The sequence below is a fragment of the Hyperolius riggenbachi genome, chromosome 7 (assembly GCF_040937935.1).
Source record: "Hyperolius riggenbachi isolate aHypRig1 chromosome 7, aHypRig1.pri, whole genome shotgun sequence".
Lineage (NCBI taxonomy): Eukaryota > Metazoa > Chordata > Amphibia > Anura > Hyperoliidae > Hyperolius > Hyperolius riggenbachi.
Genome location: NC_090652.1, coordinates 43,325,569 through 43,351,071, shown reverse-complemented (window position 1 = coordinate 43,351,071; position 25,503 = coordinate 43,325,569). Strand labels below are relative to the sequence as shown.

Here is a 25,503-nt window from a genome sequence, read left to right as displayed (position 1 = left end):
AGACCATAAGAGATAGATGTTTACTTTGTCAGCATAAAATAATGAAGCACCGATATGTGATATATTAATTAAACTAATTACTGTGTGCATTTATGAGATGTAATGAAATGTAATTTACTTCATTTATTTTTTTTGCATAGTACAAACCACAGGAGGAAATGCCGATGGTGCACCATGTGTTTTTCCTTTTATGAATAGGAATATTCACCATTACTCATGCACTAGAGATGGACAGAATGACGGCAAGCTGTGGTGTGCCACAACCAGTGATTATAAAGATGGTAAATGGGGCTTCTGTCCTGAAGGTGAATTTTTTTTTTTTTGTATTGCGATCACATACACATTAATAACAATACTTGAAACAAAAATGTATTGCACTTCTCAGGAATGTTACTGTTATGTAAAATGTAGAGGCAAAATGTCCATATAGCAGTGGTGTCTCCACCTACGTGAGGTCCCTTTTTGCGGCACATGCACGGATAGTGCACCCTTACTTACACATATTGGCAAAAAATTCACTAAATGATCTCCTGTCTTTATTAATTATTCATTTTTTGGAGAAGGAAGATAGATACAATCACTTATTTCATTAGTTTATTTTCGCTTTGGGTGTCCTTTAAAATACTGATTTATGTGTGGTGACATGTTTTCACCTGCCATATTATCACTAGTGTGAATTGGGGCCATTGTCAGAAGATTGCCTTGTACCGCTCGAGAGCAGCAGTTCTACCTAATCTGTGAGTTTCAGCTTCACAGTTCCATGACGGTTTAACAGACTTGAATACATTGTAATTTTAATTGAAGCAACATTATCTAAACTGGAGTAACTTGGAAATGAAACCCTGTAAAAGCATATCATACACTCTTTAGTATTAGATAAGTTGTGACTTCAAACATAGACGCATTTAAATGCAGTCATTTTTTTTCTCTGTATATATGGTAAAATAAATGTTTAAGGTAGATGTACGATCCAGGCTGACTGACAGCATAAATAAGTAGAGCAAATGCTGTACTAGAGCCCTTTAACGCAATTTAAGCTGATTTTACACTGTTGCCATGTATTAATTTGATGACAGCGGAGTCTGCCACAGGATCACCACCACACTATTCCCTCTTTCATATTAACCTGCAGCAGAGTGTGCTAATAGGTTAATATTCATAGGCCCATCCCTCGCTCAGTGACGTTTATTTGATAACTTATTTCTTCTGTTTTAACAATATATGGTAGTGTTATTGCTGTCTTATAGGTGGCCTAGTAGTTGGGCATGTATGTACAATTTTGAGCCAACTATGCAGACTGTTGTGCATGAACAGTGGTGCTGTAACGGTTGGGTGTAGCAACTCAGATGTCTAATTATATGGTGATCTTCAGAATTACCAATAATGCAGACGCTATACCTGATTATGTGGTGATCTGCAGAATCACCAATAATGCTGGTATAGCTACAAGGGTGTAGTGTGAGTAGTGCTTGATGCAACCATAACTCAAACAGGTAGGGCTAGCAGGGTACAAACAGAACTGGAAACTGAGTAGTTTGACCTGACCTTTCCAGAGGGTCTGGAAAGGTACTAACAGTAACAGAGCAAACCAAAGAAGTACAATGAACCCACACCAGAGGGAGTACATAAAAAAGAGGCGCTGGGAAAAAAGGGTGTGGGGTTTTAAACGATAAGCATGGATAACGTTTAACCACTTAAGGACCGCCCCCAGCCGATGGGCGGCGGCAAAGTCCGGGCCTAAACGACCGCAATACGCCAATCGGCGGGGGCGGCTGCGGGCGTGGTTATGCGGCGATCGCGTCATTCGTGACGCGATCAGCCGCCGGCGACTGGCTCCGCCCCCTCACGCTGTAACCCGCCGGCGGGTTACTAGCACCCGGATCGCCGCATGTAAACAGTATAATAGGCTTTGTAATGAATACAAAGCCTATTATACTGGCTGCCTCCTGCCCTGGTGGTCCCAGTGTCCGAGGGACCACCAGGGCAGGCTGCAGCCACCCTAGTCTGAACCAAGCACACTGATCCTGCCCCCCCTTCCCTCTGATCACCCATAGCACCCCTCAGACCCCCCCCCCCCTGCCCACCCCCAGACCCCTGTTTGCACCCAATCACCCCCTAATCACCCATCAATCACTCCCTGTCACTATCTATAAACGCTATTTTTTTAACCCTAATCTGCCCTCTGCTCCCTCCTGATCACCCCCCACCCCTCAGATTCTCCCCAGACCCTCCCCCAGACCCCCCCCCTGGGTACTGTATGCATCTATCCCCCCTGATCACCTGCCAATCACCTGCCAATCACCTGTCAATCACCCATCAATCACCCATCAATCACCCATCAATCACCCCCTGTCACTGCCACCCATCAATCAGCCCCTAACCTGCCCCTTGTGGGCAATCTGATCACCCACCCACACCAATAGATCGCCTGCAGATCCGACATCAGATCACCTCCCAAGCGCAGTGTTTACATCTGTTCTCTACTCTAAACACCCACTAATTACCCATCAATCACCCATCAATCACCCACTATCACCACCTGTCACTGTTACCCATCAGATCAGACCCTAATCTGCCCCTTGCGGGCACCCAATCACCCGCCTACACGCTCAGATTGCCTTCGGACCCCCCCTTATCAATTCGCCAGTGCAATATTTACATCTGTTCTTCCCTGTAATAACCCACTGATCACCTGTCAATCACCTGTCAATCAATCACCCCCTGTCACTGCCACCCATCAATCACCCCCTGTCACTGCCACCCATCAATCAGCCCCTAACCTGCCCCTTGCGGGCAATCTGATCACTCACCCACACCAATAGATCGCCCGCAGATCCGATGTCAGATCACCTCCCAAGTGCAGTGTTTACATCTGTTCTCTACCCTAAACACCCACTAATTACCCATCAATCACCCCCTATCACCACCTGTCACTGTTACCCATCAGATTAGACCCTAATCTGCCCTTTGCGGGCACCCAATCACCCGCCCACACGCTCAGATTGCCCTCAGACCCCCCTTATCAATTCGCCAGTGCATTATTTACATCTGTTCTTCCCTGTAATAACCCACTGATCACCTGTCAATCACCTGTCAATCACCTATCAATCACCCATCAATCCCCCCCTGTCACTGCCACCCATCAATCACCCACTGTCACTGCCACCCATCAATCACCCCCTGTCACTGCCACCCATCAATCAGCCCCTAACCTGCCCCTTGCGGGCAATCTGATCACCCACCCACACCAATAGATCGCCTGCAGATCCGACATCAGATCACATACCAAGTGCAGTGTTTACATCTGTTCTCTCCTCTAAACACCCACTAATTACCCATCAATCACCCCCTATCACCACCTGTCACTGTTCAGGCCACACGCTCAGATTGCCCTCAGACCCCCCTTATCAATTCGCCAGTGCAATATTTACATCTGTTCTTCCCTGTAATAACCCACTGATCACCTGTCAATCACCTGTCAATCACCCCCTGTCACTGCCACCCATCAATCACCCCCTGTCACTGCTACCCATCAATCAGCCCCTAACCTGCCCCTTGCGGGCAATCTGATCACCCACCCACACCATCAGATTGCCCCAGACCTACCCTCAGATCACCTCTAAAGTGCATTGTTTACATCTGTTCTGCCATCTAATCACCCACTGATCACCCATCAATCAGCCCCTGTCACTGCTACCCATCAGATTAGACCCCTATCTGCCCTTAGGGCACCCAATCACACGCCCACACCCTCAGACCCCAGCCCTAATCACCTCGCCAGTGCATTGCTTGCATCTATTTCCCCCCTCTAATTACACCTTGAGACACCCATCAATCACCTCCTGTCACCACCTGTCACCCCCTAACACACCTACCCATCAGATCAGGCCCTAATTTGACCCGTGTGGGCTCTTGATCACTCAGCCAAACCCTCAGACCCCCTTCCGATCGCCTCCCCAGTGCATTGATTGCATTTATTTTCCCCTCTAACCACCCCCTGAGACACCCATCAATCACCTCCTGTCACCCCCCTAGCACTCCTAACTATCAGATCAGGCCCAATACAACCTGTCATCTAAGAGGCCACCCTGCTTATGACCGGTTCCACAAAATTTGCCCCCTCATAGACCACCCAGTTCCACAAAATGTGCCCCCTCATAGACCACCTGTCATCAAAATTTGCAGATGCTTATACCCCTGAACAGTCATTTTGAGAAATTTGGTTTCCCGACTACTCACGGTTTTGGGCCTGTAAAATGCCAGGGCAGTATAGGAACCCCACAAGTGACCCCGTTTTAGAAAAAAAGACACCCCAAGGTATTCTGTTAGGTGTATGACGAGTTCATAGAAGATTTTATTTTTTGTCAACAGTTAGCGGAAATTGATTTTTATTGTTTTTTTCACAAAGTGTCATTTTTCACTAACTTGTGACAAAAAATAAAATCTTTTATGAACTCACCATACACCTAACGGAATACCTTTGGGTGTCTTCTTTCTAAAATGGGGTCACTTGTGGGGTTCCTATATTGCCCTGGCATTTTAGGGGCCCTTAACCGTGAGGAGTAGTCTAGAAAACAAATGCCTCAAAATGACCTGTGAATAGGACGTTGGGCCCCTTAGCGCACCTAGGCTGCAAAAAGTGTCACACATGTGGTATCTAGAGTTGGGCCGAACCTCCGATTTTAGGTTCGCGAACCCTGTTCGCGAACTTCCGCGAAAGCTTCGGTTCGCGAAAAAGTTCGCGAACCGCCATAGACTTCAATGGGGAGGCGAACTTTCAAAGTTTTAAAACATTCTATCAACTGGAAAAATGATAGAAAACATGTTTCAAAAGCTCTAATACCTGGAGCCACACCTAATTGAGTGAAATACATATCACTGCTGGAAGACCCACCCACCTCCTCCTCCAAGCAAGGTCCTTTATACCATTTGCCTACCTACACTAATTAGTTATGGGACAGCTGCTATACACTCTGCTAGGGAGATTTTAATTCCTCCCACCTCCTCTTCTACCCTTCTACCTCCTACCAGAGGGAGGAGGGTCTCTTCTGCCAGGGAATTATACTATTTTAAAAACCAGTATACATCATACCATAGCTGGTACATCATACCATAGCTGGGAATACATACATGAGTATACATCATACCATAGCTGGAAATCAAACCCAGATCTCACTGTGTGGTGGACACGTCACCCTAAGCACTGTACCACTACAGAAGTAAGTGAAACTAGCCTAAAATTTAACATTTATGCTCAATGCAATAGAACCATTAGGTTGCTTAAAGGAGAACTGTAGTGAGAGGTATATGGAGGCTGTCATATTGATTTCCTTTTAAGCTATACCAGTTGCCTGGCAGCCCTGCTGATCTATTTGGCTGCAGTAGTGTGAATCACACCAGAAACAAGCATGCAGCTAATCTTGTCAGATCTTACAAAAATGTCAAACACCAGATCATACCATAGCTGGGAATCGAACCCAGATCTCACTGTGTGGTGGGCATGTCACCCTAAGCACTGTACCACTACAGAAGTAAGTGAAGCTAGCCTAAAATTTAACATTTATGCTCAATGCAATAGAACCATTAGGTTGCTTAAAGGAGAACTGTAGTGAGAGGTATATGGAGGCTGTCATATTGATTTCCTTTTAAGCTATACCAGTTGCCTGGCAGCCCTGCTGATCTATTTGGCTGCAGTAGTGTGAATCACACCAGAAACAAGCATGCAGCTAATCTTGTCAGATCTTACAAAAATGTCAAACACCAGATCATACCATAGCTGGGAATCGAACCCAGATCTCACTGTGTGGTGGGCATGTCACCCTAAGCACTGTACCACTACAGAAGTAAGTGAAGCTAGCCTAAAATTTGACATTTATGCTCAATGCAATAGAACCATTAGGTTGCTTAAAGGAGAACTGTAGTGAGAGGTATATGGAGGCTGCCATATTGATTTCCTTTTAAGCTATACCAGTTGCCTGGCAGCCCTGCTGATCTATTTGGCTGCAGTAGTGTGAATCACACCAGAAACAAGTATGCAGCTTATCTTGTCAGATCTTACAAAAATGTCAAATACCAGATCATACCATAGCTGGGAATCGACCCCAGATCTCACTGTGTGGTGGGCACGTCACCCTAAGCACTGTACCACTACAGAAGTAAGTGAAGCTAGCCTAAAATTTAACATTTATGCTCAATGCAATAGAACCATTAGGTTGCTTAAAGGAGAACTGTAGTGAGAGGTATATGGAGGCTGCCATATTGATTTCCTTTTAAGCAATACCAGTTACCTGGCTATCCTGCAGATCCTCTGCCTCCAATACTTTTAGCCCTAGACCCTGAACAAGCATGCAGCAGATCTGGTGTTTGACATTTTTGTAAGATCTGACAAGATTAGCTGCATGCTTGTTTCTGGTGTGATTCACACTACTGCAGCCAAATAGATCAGCAGGGCTGCCAGGCAACTGGTATAGCTTAAAAGGAAATCAATATGGCAGCCTCCATATACCTCTCACTACAGTTCTCCTTTAAGCAACCTAATGGTTCTATTGCATTGAGCATAAATGTTAAATTTTAGGCTAGCCTCACTTACTTCTGTAGTGGTACAGTGCTTAGGGTGACGTGTCCACCACACAGTGAGATCTGGGTTCGATTTCCAGCTATGGTATGATGTATACTCATGTATGTATTACCAGCTATGGTATGATGTACCAGCTATGGTATGATGTACACTGGTTTTTAAAATAGTATAATTCCCTGGCAGAAGAGACCCTCCTCCCTCCGGTAGAAGGGGAGGAGGGAGGAGGGAGGAATTAAAATCTCCCTAGCAGAGTGTGTACCAGCTGTCCCATAATTAATTAGTGTAGGCAGACAACTGAGTCAAATGGTATAAAGGACCTAGCTTGAAGGGCGGGTTCTCAAGCAGTGTGTTTGACAATAACATGTCTGCTGACAGTGAAATGGAGGCTAAAAATTTTGCTCAATACAGCATTATGGGGCGAATCAAACTTCCGCAAAAGTTCGCCTGATGCAGGCGAACGCGAACCCCCAAAGTTCGCCTGGAACCGTTCGCAGGCGAACCGTTCGGCCCAACTCTACCACTGGTATCGCCGTACTCAGGAGAAGTAGTATAATGTGTTTTGTGGTGTATTTTTACACATACCCATGCTGGGTGGGAGAAATCTCTCTGTAAATGGACAATTGTGTTTAAAAAAATTTAAAAATGTGTCATTTACAGAGATATTTCTCCCACCCAGCATGGTTATATGTAAAAATACACCACAAAACACATTATACTACTTCTGAGTACGGCGGTACCACATGTGTGACACTTTTTTGCACCCTAACTGCGCTAAGGGGCCCAAAGTCCAATGAGTACCTTTAGGATTTCAAGGGTCAGTTTGCGGCACTTGGTTTCTAGACTACTCCTCACGGTTTAGGGCCCCTAAAATGCCAGGGCAGTATAGGAACCCCACAAGTGACCCCATTTTAGAAAGAAGACACCCCAAGGTATTCTGTTAGGTGTATGATGAGTTCATAGAAGATTTTATTTTTTGTCACAAGTTAGCGGAAATTGATTTGTATTGTTTTTTTTTTCACAAAGTGTCATTTTCCGCTAACTTGTGACAAAAAACAAATCTTCTATGAACTCACCATACACCTAACGGAATACCTTGGGGTGTCTTCTTTCTAAAATGGGGTCACTTGTAGGGTTCCTATACTGCCCTGGCATTTTAGGGGCCCTAAACCGTGAGGAGTAGTCTGGAAACCAAATGCCGCAAAATGACCCTTGAGATCCTAAAGGTACTCATTGGACTTTGGGCCCCTTAGCGCAGTTAGGGTGCAAAAAAGTGTCACACATGTGGTACCGCCGTACTCAGGAGAAGTAGTATAATGTGTTTTGTGATGTATTTTTACATATAACCATGCTGGGTGGGAGAAATATCTCTGTAATTGACACATTTTTGATTTTTTTTAAACACAATTGTCCATTTACAGAGAGATTTCTCCCACCCAGCACGGGTATGTGTAAAAATGTATTTAATTTCCAAAGTCCAATGAGTACCTTTAGGATTTCACAGGTAATTTTGCGACATTTGGTTTCAAGACTACTCCTCACGGTTTAGGGCCCCTAAAATGCCAGGGCAGTATAGGAACCCCACAAATGACCCAATTTTAGAAAGAAGACACCCCAAGGTATTCCGTTAGGAGTATGGGGAGTTCATAGAAGATTATATTTTTTGTCACAAGTTAGCGGAAAATGACACTTTGTGAAAAACACAATTAAAATCAATTTCCGCTAACTTGTGACAAAAAAAAATCTTCTATGAACTCACCATACTCCTAACGGAATACCCTGGGGTGTCTTCTTTCTAAAATGGGGTCATTTGTGGGGTTCCTATACTGCCCTGGCATTTTAGGGGCCCTAAACCGTGAGGAGTAGTCTTGAAACCAAATGTCGCAAAATGACCTGTGAAATCCTAAAAGTACTCATTGGACTTTGGGCCCCTTAGCGCACTTAGGGTGCAAAAAAGTGCCACACATGTGGTATCGCCATACTCAGGAGAAGTAGTATAATGTGTTTTGGGGTGTATTTTTACACATACCCATGCTGAGTGGGAGAAATATCTCTGTAAATAAACAATTGTGTGTAAAAAAAAATAAAAAATTGTCATTTACGGAGATATTTCTCCCACCCAGCATGGGTATGTGTAAAAATACACCCCAAAACACATTATACTACTTCTCTTGAGTACGGCAATACCACATGTGTGGCACTTTTCTGCAGCCTAACTGCGCTAAGGGGCCCAAAGTCCAATGAGCATCTTTAGGCTCTACAGGGGTGCTTACAATTAGGCACCCCCCAAAATGCCAGGACAGTGAACACACCCCACAAATGACCCCATTTTGGAAAATAGACACTTCAAGGTATTCAGAGAGGAGCATAGTGAGTCCATGGCAGATTTCATTTTTTTTTTGTCGCAAGTTAGAAGAAATGGAAACGTTTGTTTTTTTTTTTGTCACAAAGTGTCATTTTCCGCTAACTTGTGACAAAAAATAAAATCTTCTATTAACTCACCATTCCTCTCACTGAATACTTTGGGATGTCTTCTTTCCAAAATGGGGTCATTTGGGGGGTATTTATACTATCCTGGAATTTTAGCACCTCATGAAACATGACAGGGAGTCAGAAAAGTCAGAGATGCTTGAAAATGGGAAAATTCACTTTTGGCACCATAGTTTGTAAACACTATAACTTTTACCCAATCCAATAAATATACACTGAATGTTTTTTTTTATCAAAGACATGTAGCAGAATAACTTTCGCGCTCAAATGTATAGGAAATTTTACTTTATTTGAAAAATGTCAGCACAGAAAGTTAAAAAAGTCATTTTTTTGACAAAATTCATGTCTTTTTTGATGAATATAATGAAAAGTAAGACTCGCAGCAGCAATCAAATAGCACCAAAAGAAAGCTGTATTAGTGACAAGAAAAGGAGGTAAAATTCATTTAGGTGGTAGGTTGTATGACCGAGCAATAAACCGTGAAAGCTGCAGTGGTCTGAATGGAAAAAAAAGGGTCTGGTCCTTAAGGGGTGAAAAGACTGTGGTCCTCAAGTGGTTAAAAATATATTGTACTGTATTTTGTTTATAAATAATGTTTTATAAAGTTATAAATCTTTAAATAATGTGCATGAAATCGGCAATTGTGAAAACGTTAATCTTCTGTTTAAAAACTGAAATGCATAATAACGTTTAAAAAAAAATTTGTAAGTAACCCTCCCTGTACCTACCCCTAACCCCTAGACCCCCGTATTGGTGCCTAAACCTAAGACCCCCTGGTGGTGCCTAAACCTAAGACCCCCCTGGTGGTGCCTAAACCCAAGACCCCCCTGGTGGTGCCTAAACCTAAGACCCCCCTGGTGGTGCCTAAACCTAATACTCCCCTGATGGTGCCTAAACCTAAGACCCCCTGGTGGTGCCTAAACCTAAGACCCTCCTTAGTGATCACTGTATTGTGTGTAGAATAATGTTTTAGAAACAGTAAGGGATAAAATATATTACAATTTACGTTACGTACTGATCGCTTTATTTTGTGCACAACAATGTTTTACAAACAGTAAGGGATAAAATAGTTTGGCGTGGCCTTACCAGAGGAGCTGGTAAGGTATATCAGTAACAATAACTGTATAGTTTGGTGAAACTTTACCAGAGGAGCTGGTAAGGAACTATCATGGAAGTGACTGTATAGTTTGACCAGACCTTTCCAGAGGAGCTGGAAAGGTACTATAAATCACTTTAGGAGAAGGCCTCACCAGAGGAGCTGGTGAGGAGAAACACCTCACCAGTGGCATGGGCCCACTGGTGAGTAGAGAGGTCAGACAGGCAAGGTTCGGCAACTGTGAGGTAAGTATCAATACAGAATCGAGAGGCAGAAGAGTAATCAGTAAACAGGCAGAGGTTCAGCAACAGAGAGGTAGATATCAATACAGAATCGTGAGGCAGAAGAGTAATCGGTAATCAGACAGAGGTTCAGCAACTAGTCAGATAGGCAGAAGTACAGAAACGATAAGCAGTAGCAGAGTCAGAGAATAGCCAGAATCATACACAGGTAATCAATAATATAACAATAATAGACAATAATCCTAGTCTTGTGTGAAATCCCTGGTTTCCTCCCAGATCAAAGCACACCGGATACTAGTCTAAGGTCTGAGCGCTAACACAATGTATTCACGACAGCAGACAGGGAACAAGTGCCAAACGAAGGCTTAAGAAGCAAAGGGAGACTCTCAGCCACTCCCTCCTTGGATTTCCGCCAATCCGAGCGGTGAGAGTCATCCCTGACGTCAGCCGACCGGCAGGTCAGCTGACTTGCCTTCTGCCTGCATGAAGATCCTGTCTCCGCGCGCGCCCACGCGAGACAGAAACTCTGTGAGCTGGAGATAATACCGTTCCTGGCGTGCTAGATGCCAAAGGAACGGAAAGTACTTGAGAGCCAGGGAGGCAGGCGGCTGCAGACACCCCCTGTGTGTCAGCACTGCAGCCGCCAGATCTGTGGTTGTTACAGGTGCTCATCCCAATTCCAGATACCCGAAATACCCGGATTATCCAAACTTTTTCTGCTATCGGCCTCAGATACGCATTCCGGATAGCTGGTCAAATCCAGAATGCACTATCCGAGCGAATCCAGATACATATTAGGTATCCGGAAAGCAGTCCGAATACTTAATTCGGGTACCCGGATCCGGATAGCATAACCACGGAGATGACGTCTATTGACGTCATTGAGCCAATCAGAGGGCTCCCAGCGGAAGCCCTAGCAACCAATCACAGAGGGGGACCCTGACCAGCCCCTCCTGTATATAAGGCGGGTACCATGATGAGAATCTCGTCCTTGCTTGTGCCTGATCACTGAGAGACATCTCCAGTGCTGTTTGGCTAAGCAAGTGCTGCACTACTGTGCTAAACCTAATGTTTTTGCTCCTAAACCCCTGTACTACACCATTATTTTATTGTTTTTTAGTTTTGTAGCTTGTATTTTGATTTTAGTCAGTGTGACAGTCAGACTCAGTGCTACAGCTGCTAGGCTAGGTTAGGGCCTTCTGTGTGCACAGGCTAGGCCTGCGGCCAGCCTTAGCTACACTATAGCTTGTAGGTTATTAGGGATTAGATTACTGTACACTACTAGTCTTATATTGTGTGTAGTTAGTTGTTAGAGAGAGTACTACTACTGTGTTAGCTTCATTTACTACAGATAGTTAGTGCAGTGCTGCTCTTAGAGTCAGTCAGTGACTGATATTGTGGTGAAACCCCTCCCACAGTGTGATGTCATGACCAAGGTCCTGACAGTTTCTTGTCTGAACCTCGTTGGATTTTGGGAAAGAACGTCTGTTTCCAACTGCCAAATAAGCAGGCAGTATCTCCCTATGTGGAATGTTTGTCTACAGAGAGTTCTATGCACACCTTACAGGAATAAGGATGTCACCACATATGATAAAATTTAGAATGTAAATCAGGGAGAGGAAAGATTTTACAGTGGGGCAACTCTACATAAAACATGTAGAGTTGCCCCACTGTAGCAATCCCCACATTCTCAGATCAACAGGTTCTAATAATCTAGTCATACCCAGAGTCCACTTGGAAACTTTTGGTCCCAGACCCTTCTGTCATGCTGCCCCTACGTTTTGGAACTCCTTACCTCAACAGATCAGGACAGCTCCATCCCTGGACGTGTTTAAATCCAGACTGAAAACACACCTGTTCAGTTTGGCATTTGCGGAAATATAACTTTTGTTGTGTGAATACTTCATCCTACTAATTACTGAATCTGAGAGATTTGAGTCCTATGGGAGAAAAGCGCTATATAAATGTTATTGTATTATTATTGTATTGTATTAAGAATGTAAAAAATAAGCAATGTTATTCATAACGTTATTTTCATTACAGTTCCTCTTTAAAACCCTTCCCGAAAATCTAAAAATATATACAGTATTTTTATTGGCTAGCTATAAAAACAGTATAGGACCACTAGAGTGTAAATGCACCAATCACCTCAAGGTGGATTTGGCCAGCTCCGCAACCCACTCATGAGTAAATTAATGGCAATGTACAGGGATATCCATCTGTAGTATGTCACTCTGACTTGTGCATATTGGTAACGCACCATAACTTGCTAATGCCTATTGCCTAGCAGAGATCAAACTATCTCCCTTCATTCTACATAAGTAGTGTAACTTGCTGAGCTGCGCTCACCAAAATATCCTATAAGACATAAACATGCTGTACATAGTGTAATGCTGTCAAAAACATCATATACACCCCAGTGATGGTGAATTCTGTGACACTCGTGTATCCACTCCCCAAAGCAGATTACGCTCACCAGATTGTAGCCACCTCAAACAACAGGTGGATCTAGCGTTTTAGTACAAATCACTCCACTGGCACTTGCAATCTTCAAACTATGGTTTAATATCCAGATCCTACACGACAGGCAGTGTCAGGCAGGCACCTGATCTGGGGATCACCGCTAGAACAAAGTGCTGCTCCAGTGGGAGGAGTGCGGTGGAGGGTTGAGACGCCGGGATCGAAAACTTTGATCTGGACATTAAACCATAGTTTGAAGATTGCAAGTGCCAGTGGAGTGATTTGTACTAAAACGCTAGATCCACCTGTTGTTTGAGGTGGCTACAATCTGGAAACTTTTATCTGGATATTAAACCATAGTTTGAAGATTGCAAGTGCCAGTGGAGTGATTTGTACTAAAACGCTAGATTCACCTGTTGTTTGAGGTGGCTACAATCTGATGAGCATAATCTGCTTTGGGGAGTGGATACACGAGTGTCACAGAATTCACCATCACTGGGGTGTATATGATGTTTTAACAGCATTACGCTATGTACAGCATGTTTATGTCTTATAGGAAATTTTGGTGAGCGCAGCTCAGCGAGTTACACTAATGCCATTTCTGGAAAAAGTGAAGCAGTGATACCACAGGAAGTGACTTTATTAACAAAATTCTCTGGTTGCCATTTCATGGAGGTCTGATGAACTTATATTCAAACAGTTCCGTTTAGAGTATCGGTTGCAGTAAGATCTGACTGCACCACAGTGGACTATTGTCTAACCCCTTTGGTTCTGAGGAACGTGGTTGAATTGATTTATAGTATTGAATATAAAACAGGGGAGGAAAAAGAGGATTAACTTGGATACTAATATTCAAAGGCAGCGCAGCCCTATTATATGTATAATTTTACATAAGTAGAGCAATGTAATTGGCACGCCACAATTCCCTAATAGGCTGCCCCTCCATATCTTAAACACAACAATACATTTGACCAAAAACCAAACATGTTTCGCCCATCTAATGCAAGGGCTTTGTCGGGGGAATAAACATACAATACATATAAAGTGCAACAGTGTTACAAGATGCAACGTGTCACAATGGTGAAGCCCATAAGAGATAGATGTTTACTTTGTCACCATAAAATAATGAAGCACTCATATGTGATATATTAATTAAACTAATTACTGTGTGCATCTATGAGATATAATGTAATGTAATTTACTTCATTTATCCATTTATTTTGCATAGTACTAACCACAGGAGGAAATGCCGATGGTGCACCATGTGTTTTTCCTTTTATGTATGGGAATATTCAGCGTTACTCATGCACTAGAGATGGACAGAAAGACGGCAAGCTGTGGTGTGCCACAACCAGTGATTATAAAGATGGTAAATGGGGCTTCTGTCCTGAAGGTGAATTTTTTTTTTTGTATTGCGATCACATACACATTAATAACAATACTTGAAACAAAAATGTATTGCACTTCTCAGGAACGTTCCTGTTATGTAAAATGTAGAGGCAAAATGTCCATGCAGCAGTGGTGTCTTCAGATGTACCACAAAAGGCACCACACGTAGCTTGAAAATAGTCTCCACCTACGTGTGGCCCCTTTTTGCGGCACATGCACGGATAGTGCACCCTTACTTACACATATTGGCAAAAAAATTCACTAAGTGATCTCCTGTCTTTATTAATTATTCATTTTTAGGAGAAGGAAGATAGATACAATCACTTTGTAACGATTGTGGAACTTTCTCCGTGATCAGCGCACAACGCGTGCGCTGATACGGCGGAAATCCTCCACAAGCGTATATTTGCAGGCACCCAGCAAAAGGTGCTATGCACCCGTAGAGGGAAAATTCCTGTCGCAGATGGCGCTGGGGAGTGCAGAGGAACCAATCCTCTGTACATCCACAAATGCCAGACAGGAATTTGTACGAAGCGCAGAACGCAATCGCAAGAGAGGCGATTGCGAATGAGAACGAGCAAAGGGACAGGTTGTATGTGTGTGCGCCAACCTAGTCGCCACCCCGCGACAGTGCACACACAACAGCAGATATGAAACAGGAACGCGATCGCGAGAGGTGCGATCGCCAGACATGACACAAGGCAGATCAGAACAGAATACGAGGTTATCAAAGGCACAGCAAATAATACAATGAGGAGATACGGAAAATAACAAATGCTAGCTAACCGCGAACACCGCACTCATTCGCAACAGTGCACGCGGTTATGCGCGGTCTCCACGTGATAAGCACAATAGAGACAAGCACGCCTAACTAACCATTAACAGACAAACATGAAACAGAGGACGCGAGCGCTTGCTTAACGGTTACCTCACCGAGCCTCCAGCAAGCGTAGCAGACAAGACAGACACACGAAAACAGGGACAAGCGAGAGATAGGATCCACAGCACTAGCGGAAAGTGGCTAGCGCGATCCCAGGAGACAGAACAGAAGGATCCACAGCACTAGCGAAAAGTGGCTAGCGCAATCCAAGGAGACAGAACAGAAGGATCCACAGCGCTAGCGAAAAGTGGCTAGCGCGTTCCAAAGAGACAGATCAGAAGAGATAGCTGGTAGCAACCGCTGCACCAGCTATACTCCAAGAACAGAGATCAGAACCATTTCCTGTCGACCACCGTTGGGACAGGACAATGACAACAGAACAAACAAACAAATAAACAATCCTAACTGCACAAGGGAAAACCTGCCTAGCGCAATTTCAGGAATTACTCTAAGCTGATCTTCAAACAGAGAGTAAGGCTGACTAACCATTAACTAACCATTAACAGACAAACATGAAACAGAGGACGCGAGCGCTTGCTTAACGGTTACCTCAACGAGCCTCCAGCAAGCGTAGCAGACAAGACAGACACACGAAAACAGGGACAAGCGAGAGATAGGATCCACCGCACTAGCGGAAAGTGGCTAGCGCGATCCCAGGAGACAGAACAGAAGGATCCACAGCACTAGCGAAAAGTGGCTAGCGCGATCCAAGGAGACAGAACAGAAGGATCCACAGCGTTAGCGAAAAGTGGCTAGCGCGATCCCAGGAGACAGAACAGAAGGATCCACAGCACTAGCAAAAAGTGGCTAGCGCGATCCAAGGAGACAGAACAGAAGGATCCACAGCGTTAGCGAAAAGTGGCTAGCGCGATCCCAGGAGACAGAACAGAAGGATCCACAGCGCTAGCGAAAAGTGGCTAGCGCGTTCCAAAGAGACAGATCAGAAGAGATAGCTGGTAGCAACCGCTGCACCAGCTATACTCCAAGAACAGAGATCAGAACCATTTCCTGTCGACCACCGTTGGGACAGGACAATGGCAACAGAACAAACAAACAAATAAACAATCCTAACTGCACTAGGGAAAACCTGCCTAGCGCAATTTCAGGAATTACTCTAAGCTGATCTTCAAACAGAGAGTAAGGCTGACTAACCATTAACTAACCATTAACAGACAAACATGAAACAGAGGATGCGAGCGCTTGCTTAACGGTTACCTCAACGAGCCTCCAGCAAGCGTAGCAGACAAGACAGACACACGAAAACAGGGACAAGCGAGAGATAGGATCCACCGCACTAGCGGAAAGTGGCTAGCGCGATCCCAGGAGACAGAACAGAAGGATCCACAGCACTAGCAAAAAGTGGCTAGCGCGATCCAAGGAGACAGAACAGAAGGATCCACAGCGTTAGCGAAAAGTGGCTAGCGCGATCCCAGGAGACAGAACAGAAGGATCCACAGCGCTAGCGAAAAGTGGCTAGCGCGATCCAAAGAGACAGATCAGAAGAGATAGCTGGTAGCAACCGCTGCACCAGCTATACTCCAAGAACAGAGATCAGAACCATTTCCTGTCGACCACCGTTGGGACAGGACAATGGCAACAGAACAAACAAGCAAATAAACAATCCTAACTGCACTAGGGAAAACCTGCCGAGCGCAGTTTCAGGAATTACTCTAAGCTGATCTTCAAACAGAGAGTAAGGCTGACACCCCACCAGGAGTGTTACATAGGACGAAATCCTTATGACCAGCGAAGCATTGTGGGAAAGACATAGTACTTATAGTACACGCCTCCAATGAATGTGGCCAGGCAATTTGCATGACAACGTATGCAAATTCCTCAGCAAGCACAAGCTGCAAAACTGACAGAAACTCTTCTTTCCAGAGTCCTGCAGCATGCAAACCTAACCAATGGTCAAAAAGCTGCCTGCCTGCACAGGTAGCTGAGCAAATCATCATATACTTATTTCCTTAGTTTATTTTCGCTTCGGGTGTCCTTTAAAATACTGATTTATGTGTGGTGACAAGTTTTCACCTGCCATATTATCATTAGTGTGAATTGGTGCCATAGTCTGAAGATTGCCTTGTACCGCCCGAGAGCAGCAGTTCTACCTAATCTGTGTGTTTCAGCTTCACAGTTTCATGACGGTTTAACGGACTTGAATAAATTGTAATTTTAATTGAAGCAACATTATCTAAACTGGAATAACTTGGAAATTAAACCCTGTAAAAGCATATCATACACTCTTTAGTATTGGATAAGCTGTGACTTCAAACATAGATGCATTTAAATGCAGTCATTTTTTTTTCTCCGTATATATGGTAAAATAAATTTTTAAGGTAGATGTACAATCCAGGCTGACTGACAGCATAAATAAGTAGAGCAAATGCTGTACTAGAGCCCTTTAACGCAATTTAAGCTGATTTTACACTGTTGCCATGTATTAATTTGATGACAGCGGAGTCTGCCACAGGATCACCACCGCACTATTCCCTCTTTCATATTAACCTGCAGCAGAGTGTGCTAATAGGTTATTATGCATAGGCCCATCCCTCGCTCAGTGATGTATAGCTAGACAGGAAGTGCATTACAGAGATTTCCATCATTTTGTGCATGCATGCTGCAACCACGCTCAGCAGTTCACACTTACTGCATCGCCATAGACTTGCATTTGTGGCAACCTAGCTATTTCCATCGTACAGCATCATGTTGCATTAAAGGGGAACTACAGAGAAAAACTGTAACATTTAAAATATGTGCAAACATATACAAATAGAAGTACATTTTTTTCAAAGTAAAATGAGGCATACATTTTTTTCTCCTATGTTGTTGTCACTTACAGTGGGTAGTAGAAATCTGACAGAAGTGACAGGTTTTGGACTAGTCCAACTCTTTATAGGGGATTCTCGGGGATTTATTTATTTTTAGAAGCACTTAGTGAATGGCAGTTGCTCTGTCCAACTGCCAAAAACTCTTTTTCAGGAATATCTTGATAAAGAATAAAAGCCTTGCTGAGAATCCCCTATGAAGAGATGGACTAGTCCAAAACCTGTCACTTCTGTCAGATCTCTACTACCTACTGTAAGTGACAGCGACATAGGAGAAACGTAATTTATGGCTCATTTTACTCTGGAAAAAAATGTACTTCTTATTTGTATGTGTTTGCACATATTTTAAATTTTACAGTTTTTCGCTGTAGTGCCACTTTAGGTGTGAAAGCCTTAACCTCCTTGGCGGTAATCCCGAGCTGAGCTCGGGGTATGCCACCGGAGGTCGCCGCTCAGGCCCTGCTGGGCCGATTTCGGTTCTGAAAAAAGCAGCACACGCAGCTGGCACTTTGCCAGCTGCGTGTGCTGCCCGATCGCCGCCGCTCCGCGGCGATCCGCCGCGTGCAGCGGCAAAAGAGGGTCCCCCCCAGCCGCCCGAGCCCAGCGCAGCCGGAACATACAGTTCCGGCCGGCGCTAGGGGCTGGATCGGGCGGCTCTGACGTCAGGACGTCGACTGATGTCCATGACGTCACTCCGCTCGTCGCCATGACTGTCAAAAATATTGGAAATTAGAAAAGTTGGTGCTTAAGTTTTTTATAATAAAGCAATTTGCATACACTCCAGAATGTTATAAAGAGTGTTCCGATGAATTGCGTAGTCCTTCTTTGCTGTGAAAATTAACCGAATCCCCAAAAAACCTTTCCACTGCATTTCATTGCTGTCATTAACCACCTGAGCGGTCTGGACGAGCTGAGCTCGTCCAACACCGCCGGAGGTCGCCGCTCAGGCCCTGCTGGGCCGATTTTAATCAAATAAAGTGCAGCACACGCAGCCGGCACTTTGCCAGCCGCGTGTGCTGCCTGATCGCCGCCGCTCTGCGGCGATTCGCCGCGAGCAGCGGCGAAAGAGGGCCCCCCTAGCCGCCTGAGCCCTGCGCAGCCGGAACAAAAAGTTCCGGCCAGCGCTAAGGGCTGGATCGGAGGCGGCTGACGTCAGGACGTCGGCTGACGTCGATGACGTCACTCCGCTCGTCGCTATGGCGACGATATAAGCAAAACAAGGAAGGCCGCTCATTGCGGCCTTCCTTGTTTATTCTGGGCGCCGGAGACGATCGGAAGATCGCCTCCGGAGCGCCCTCTAGTGGGCTTTCATGCAGCCAACTTTCAGTTGGCTGCATGAAATAGTTTTTTTTTTATTTGAAAAAAACCCTCCCGCAGCCACCCTGGCGATTTAATCAGAACGCCAGGGTGGTTAAAGGACCTTCTGCGGTCATTTCAGTAATCGTCTTGTTAACTCAGGTGAGAATGTTGACGAGCACAAGACTGGAGATCATTATGTCAGGCTAATTGGGTTAGAATGACAGACTTGACATGTTAAAAGGAGGGTGAAATCATCTTCCATCGTTAGCCAGATGACCAGCAAAGAAACGCATACAGCCATCATTGAGTTACATAAAAATGGCTTTACAGGTAAGGATGGTGTGGCTACTAAGATTGCACCTAAATCAACAATTTATAGGATCATCAAGAACTTCAAGGAAAGAGGTTCAATTCTTGTTAAGAAGACTTCAGGACATCCAAGAAAGTTCACCGAAAGGCGCCAGGATCATCTCCTAAAGAGGATTCAGCTGTGGGATCGGAGTGCAGTGCAGAGGTTGCTCAGGAATGGCAACAGGCAGGAGTGAGCAAATCTGCACACACAGTGAGGCGAAGACTTTTGGAAGATGGCCTGGTGTCAAGAAGGGCAGCAAAGAAGCCACTTCTCTCCCAAAAAAAACATCAGGGACAGATCGATTCTTAGAAATTTAAAAAAGTGATTATGAAAGAATGGGTTGCTATCAGTCAGGATTTGGCCCAGTAGTTGATTGAGAGCATGCCCAGTTGAATTGCAGAGGTCCTGAAAAAGAAGGGCCAACACTGCAAATACTGACTCTTTGCATACATCTCATGTAATTGTCAATAAAAGCCTTTGAAACGTATGAAGTGCTTATAATTATATTTCAGTACATCACATAAACAGCTGAAACAAAGATCTAAAAGCAGTTTAGCAGCAAACTTTGTGAAAACTAATATTCTTGACAGTCTCAAAACTTTTGGCCCAGGACTGTAGATCACAGCAATGAGAAAATCCTTTACACGACTATGCTTGCTTCAGCTGTGTAGCTAATGTATCAATCCCGACAGCTAAAGCTTTCTGTTTCCTGAAATGAGGCCATAATACCTCCTTCCTAAGACCTTCCTACCTCCTCATGTAGATTTCTATTATAATGCTGGGATTCTGAGAGACATACTCAGGAATCTAGTGTTCTTCCTACATTGCTAGTCACAAGGTCTACCCAGAATGACAAATGTTATATTTAATTAAACTATTAATGCTCTTTTTTTTCCTGTACATTTTTTGTGCAAATTAAAACAACACATTTTTGGTTGCATCTGTATTTAAAGGAGTACTGTAGGGGGGTAGGGGGGGGAATAGTTAAACTTACCCAGGACTTTTAATGGTCCCCGCAGGCGTCCTGAGCAGCCACTAACTAATGCTCCTATCCCCGCCTCCGGTTCACTTCTGGAATTTCTGACTTTAAAGTCGGAAAACCACTAGGCCTGCGCGGCCATGTCTTCGTTCTCACTGACGTCACCTCACCAGGAGTGTACTGCACAGGCGGAAATTCTAGAAGTGAACTGGAGGTGGGGACTGGAGCATCGGTGAGTGGATGCGCAGGCACAGGACATCTGCGGGGAACCATTAGAAGCCCTGGGTCAGTTCAACTATTTTCCCCCTACCCCCCTACAGTACTCCTTTAAATACAGATGCAACCAAAAATGTGTTATTTTAATTTGCACGAAAAAACTAAAAGAAAAAAAAAAGAGCATTAATAGTTTTATGAAATATAACAGTAGTTGTAATGATCAGTGATGTATCTGATGATCAGAACGAGCTCTATCAGCACAATAGTCAGTATTTTATTCAAAGTGTGATCACACGTGATTGGGTGCACAGTAATATTCAAAAGCACTGGAGAGTGATAGCCCTGAGTGACAGGGGCAATCACTCACAAAGAGTGGTCGTACAGGCAAAGTCAGTAACAGATCGGTCAGTCAGAGGTACAGAATCGTCAAGCAAGAATCGGAGTGAGTATCCAGGCAGTCGTCGGCAACAAATCAGATTGGCAAAGGTACAGAATCGTAAAGCTTAAATCAGAGTGAGTGTTCAGGCAGTAGTCGGCAACAGATCAGATTGGCAGAGGTACAGAATCGTTAGACAGAGAGTAATCAGAGTTACAGGCAAAAGGTCATACACAGTAATAATCAATACAATAATAATAATTATAATCCTAAGCTAAGTCCGAAACCCCGGGGTCCTGCCGGTTCAAGCACACAAGGATCTGACTAAGGTCTGAGAGCTTTCACTGCGAAGTTTCAGCAACAACAGACAACAAACTACTGACATCCCTGGGTTTAAATACAGACAGGCAATTCCAAGCCACCCGCCCAGCGCTGCCTGACCAATCCGCAGCGAGACCCAGTGAACTCATGTCAGCTGACCGACAGGTCAGCTGACCCGCCTCCTCAGCGCATAAAGGTCCTGCCACTTAGCGCACGCGTGTGCTGACCTGCACTAATGCAATGCGGAGAGACCTGTTCTGCCGGGAGGAGCAAGGGATGCTCGTGAGGACGCGGCAAGTGCCGCGGTGATGTCAGACGCGGAAGCAGCGGCCGCGCCGCTTCCCGCTGCAGAGGTAACCAAACTACTCCTAACATTACCCCCCCCCCCCCCCCCGAGGCGTGGCCTCAGGACACGCCCCTGATGGACTTTCGGGATGTGATGAGTGAAGTTGTTGTTTTAATTCCTCAGCATGAAGAAGATGAGCTGGGACCCATGACCTCTCCTCAGGACCAGGCTTCAGCAAATAAACGTGAAAGGATTTTACACCTCTTATAGTAGCTGGCAGAGCAACTCTATGGGCCTGATTCACAAAGCGGTGCTAACAGTTAGCACCCTGGTGAAAAGCCCTTTATCACGCCTAAACTCAGTTTAGGCATGATAAGTTTAGGTGTGATAAGTTTAGGTGTGATAAGTTTAGGCATGATAAGTTTAGGTGTGATAAGTTTAGGCATGATAAGTTTAAGCACCAACTGCGTTAGCACCGCAATGCACAGCTGATCAAAAGTTTTGCGCTAGCAAAGTCTGGTGCACTTCGCATAGAGTTTAATGGCGCTGCTTTGCGTGCGGGACTTTGCGCGCTATCTACACTTATCTAAACTTAGCATGCCTAAACTTATCACACCTAAACTTATCACACCTAAACTTATCACGCCTAAACTGGCTTTTCACCAGCGTGGTGCAATGGTTATCACGCCTAGGGCTCGATTCACAAAGCGGTGCTAACCCAGTTAGCATGCCTAAAAGACTTTAGGCATGATAACCATTGCACCATGCTGGTGAAAAGCCAGTTTAGGCGTGATAAGTTTAGGTGTGATAAGTTTAGGTGTGATAAGTTTAGGCATGCTAAGTTTAGATAAGTTTAGATCGCTTGCAAAGTCCCGCACGCAAAGCAGCGCCATTAAACTTTATACGAAGTGCACCAGTCTTTGCTAGAGTAAAACTTTTGATCAGCTGTGCACTGCGGTGCTAACGCAGTTGGCGCTTAAACTTAGCATGCCTAAACTTATCACACCTAAACTTATCATGCCTAAACTTATCACACCTAAACTTATCACACCTAAACTTATCATGCCTAAACTGAGTTTAGGCATGATAAAGGGCTTTTCACCAGGGTGCTAACTGTTAGCACCGCTTTGTGAATCGAGCCCCTAAAGTCTCTAACTGGGCTAGCACCGCTTTGTGAATCGGGCCCTATGGGCCTGATTCACAAAGCGGTGCTAACAGTTAGCACCGTGGTGAAAAGCCCTTTATCACGCCTAAACTCTGTTTAGGCATGATAAGTTTAGGTGTGATAAGTTTAGGTGTGATAAGTTTAGGCATGATAAGTTTAGGTGTGATAAGTTTTTAGGCGTGATAAGTTTAACCACTTCACAACGGAGGGGTTTTACCCCTGAAGCACCAGCGCAATTTGTACATTGCAGCGCTGCTTCCATTCATTTTTTACTGTGATATGATTGGTTATTGGGGACTGGGGTCCCCATAACCAATCATTGCACTGCAGAGCGGGGGTGTGTGCGCGCGCGCGCGGGTCGCGGGGGCGCGCGATCGCACGCTACACGTTTGTTTACATTAATGTGTTATCAATGGAGACTGCTTCTGTTTGAAGCAGCCTCCATTGTGTCCGCAATCGGCGCGTCTAATTGGATTTAGGAACGCTTGTTCCTAACATCCAATTAGTCACCTGCTGTGCTGGCTGGCTGGAGTGTGCGCGCGAGGTCCCCGCCCACTCCCAGCCAGTAAACAAATAAGTGCGCCTTTCTCCGTCCCTGGGGGTGAAGCAGTGCGCAGAGGGACGGAGAAATTTAGCACTGGGGGGTCAAGTGGTTAAGCACCAACTGGGTTAGCACCGCAGTGCACAGCTGATCAAGTTTTGCGCTAGCAAAGTCTGGTGCACTTTGCATAGCGTTTAATGGCGCTGCTTTGCGTGCGGGACTTTGCGCGCGTAATAAACTTATCTAAACTTAGCATGCCTAAACTTATCACACCTAAACTTATCATGCCTAAACTTATCGGGCTCGATTCACAAAGCGGTGCTAACCCAGTTAGAGACTTTAGGCATGATAACCATTGCACCACTCTGGTGAAAAGCCAGTTTAGGTGTGATAAGTTTAGGCATGATAAGTTTAGGTGTGATAAGTTTAGGCATGCTAAGTTTAGATAAGTTTAGATCGCTTGCAAAGTCCCGCACGTAAAGCAGCACCATTAAACTTTATACGAAGTGCACCAGACTTTGCTAGCGTAAAACTTTTGATCAGCTGTGCACTGCGGTGCTAATGCAGTTGGCGCTTAAACTTATCATGCCTAAACTTATCACACCTAAACTTATCATGCCTTAACTTATCACACCTAAACTTATCACACCTAAACTTATCATGCCTAAACTGAGTTTAGGCATGATAAAGGGCTTTTCACCAGGGTGCTAACTGTTAGCACCGCTTTGTGAATCAAGCCCATCATGCCTAAACTTATCATGCCTAAACTGAGTTTAGGCATGATAAAAATGGATATCACGCCTAAAGTCTTTAACTGGGTTATCGCCGCTTTGTGAATCGAGCCCAATATGTGTCATGATCGCTGCTGCAGCAGGTACTGCTGGCAGTAGTAGTGCTGCAGCTCAGGCAGTTCTGATCTCTTTCCATGCAAGCTGCATAGCTTTGTCTGCCTTTCCCTGCTGTCAGCTTGTGACTGATTATCATTCACCTGTGTGGGAATCTGCATGTCTGCTCCCATTGGATGACCTCAGTATAAAGATCTGCTTCCTGCAGGGCTCCTCGGGTTATCATAGCTTCAGCATAAGCCTGTCTTGCTGCTGCTTCGGCCCCAGTTCATGTTTCTTGTTCTAATGATACTTTGCTGGTCTTGCATCATATATTTGTTCATTGCCAATATATATGCATACCAGCACATTTGTTATTTTCTTTATATTCGTGTTATGTTAATATATCAGTGCCGGTGATATATACGTACATGAACGGTTTATATCCTGTGTTCAGTCAGTCAGGTTCCAGCACGTTTTGGTAGTTTGCGCGTATCGTGATCACCCGTGCTGAGTTAGTTATCCTGCTCATGGTTCTGTTTGTGGATTGCGCTCATCTCCACGTAGAGGTAGCGAATCCTTCTGAGTCCTGTTCCCTGAATTGCTCTAGTTCCTAGTCAGTGTTCCTGCTTATGTCATATATCGGTTCATTGCCGATATATACATATGTTAGTCAGACATTTATAGTTTCTTTTTTTTTTAAACAACATTTTTATTTTGAACCCAACATATGTTCTGACAGGAGATGGTACATTGCAGCTGTAACATGAAAGTCCATTACAAAAATGTGTATCACGTATAGGCATCTCACATAATAAACGTATGTACATTCTTTAATTACAGCATTATTATTAGCTCTATTTCCTGTCGCCCCTCCCTACCCTTCCCTTACCTTAAAACCCCCCTTAACCCCCCCCCCCCCCCTTCTGTCACCTCTGAGAGCAGATCATTTGCCTTTTTGGCCTTTATGTAATATCAAGGCGGCCTAGAGATCCCTTCAGATGCTCCAAGAGGTACCACTTGGTATATTTAAAATGTTCCATTAAAGTTCCTATCTCGTCGTTTGTAAATGTTGCAAGGATAAATCCTTTCCTTTTCTTGAAAAAACTTGCTGTTTTCTTATCCTTATGGATGATTGACTCAAGCCTGTCTTGGTTGAAAAGATGCTGAAGTTCTTCTTGTGTGTCC

General features: G+C 44.6%; 1 protein-coding gene across 4 annotated transcripts in view; it reads left to right on the top strand.

Annotated features, from left to right (window-relative positions):
- Positions 1 to 25,503, top strand: part of LOC137524284 (complement factor H-like) — a 340,451-nt gene that overhangs the window by 180,002 nt on the left and 134,946 nt on the right. For all 4 annotated transcript variants that reach the window (XR_011022650.1, XM_068243963.1, XM_068243965.1 and 1 more), the window contains 2 exons: positions 141 to 305; positions 14,091 to 14,255. Coding sequence is in view for 3 of the 4 variants with exons in the window: in XM_068243963.1 (XP_068100064.1) it covers positions 141 to 305; positions 14,091 to 14,255 (330 nt within the window). In the remaining variant the exon portion in view is untranslated. The remainder of the gene's footprint in view (positions 1 to 140; positions 306 to 14,090; positions 14,256 to 25,503) is intronic.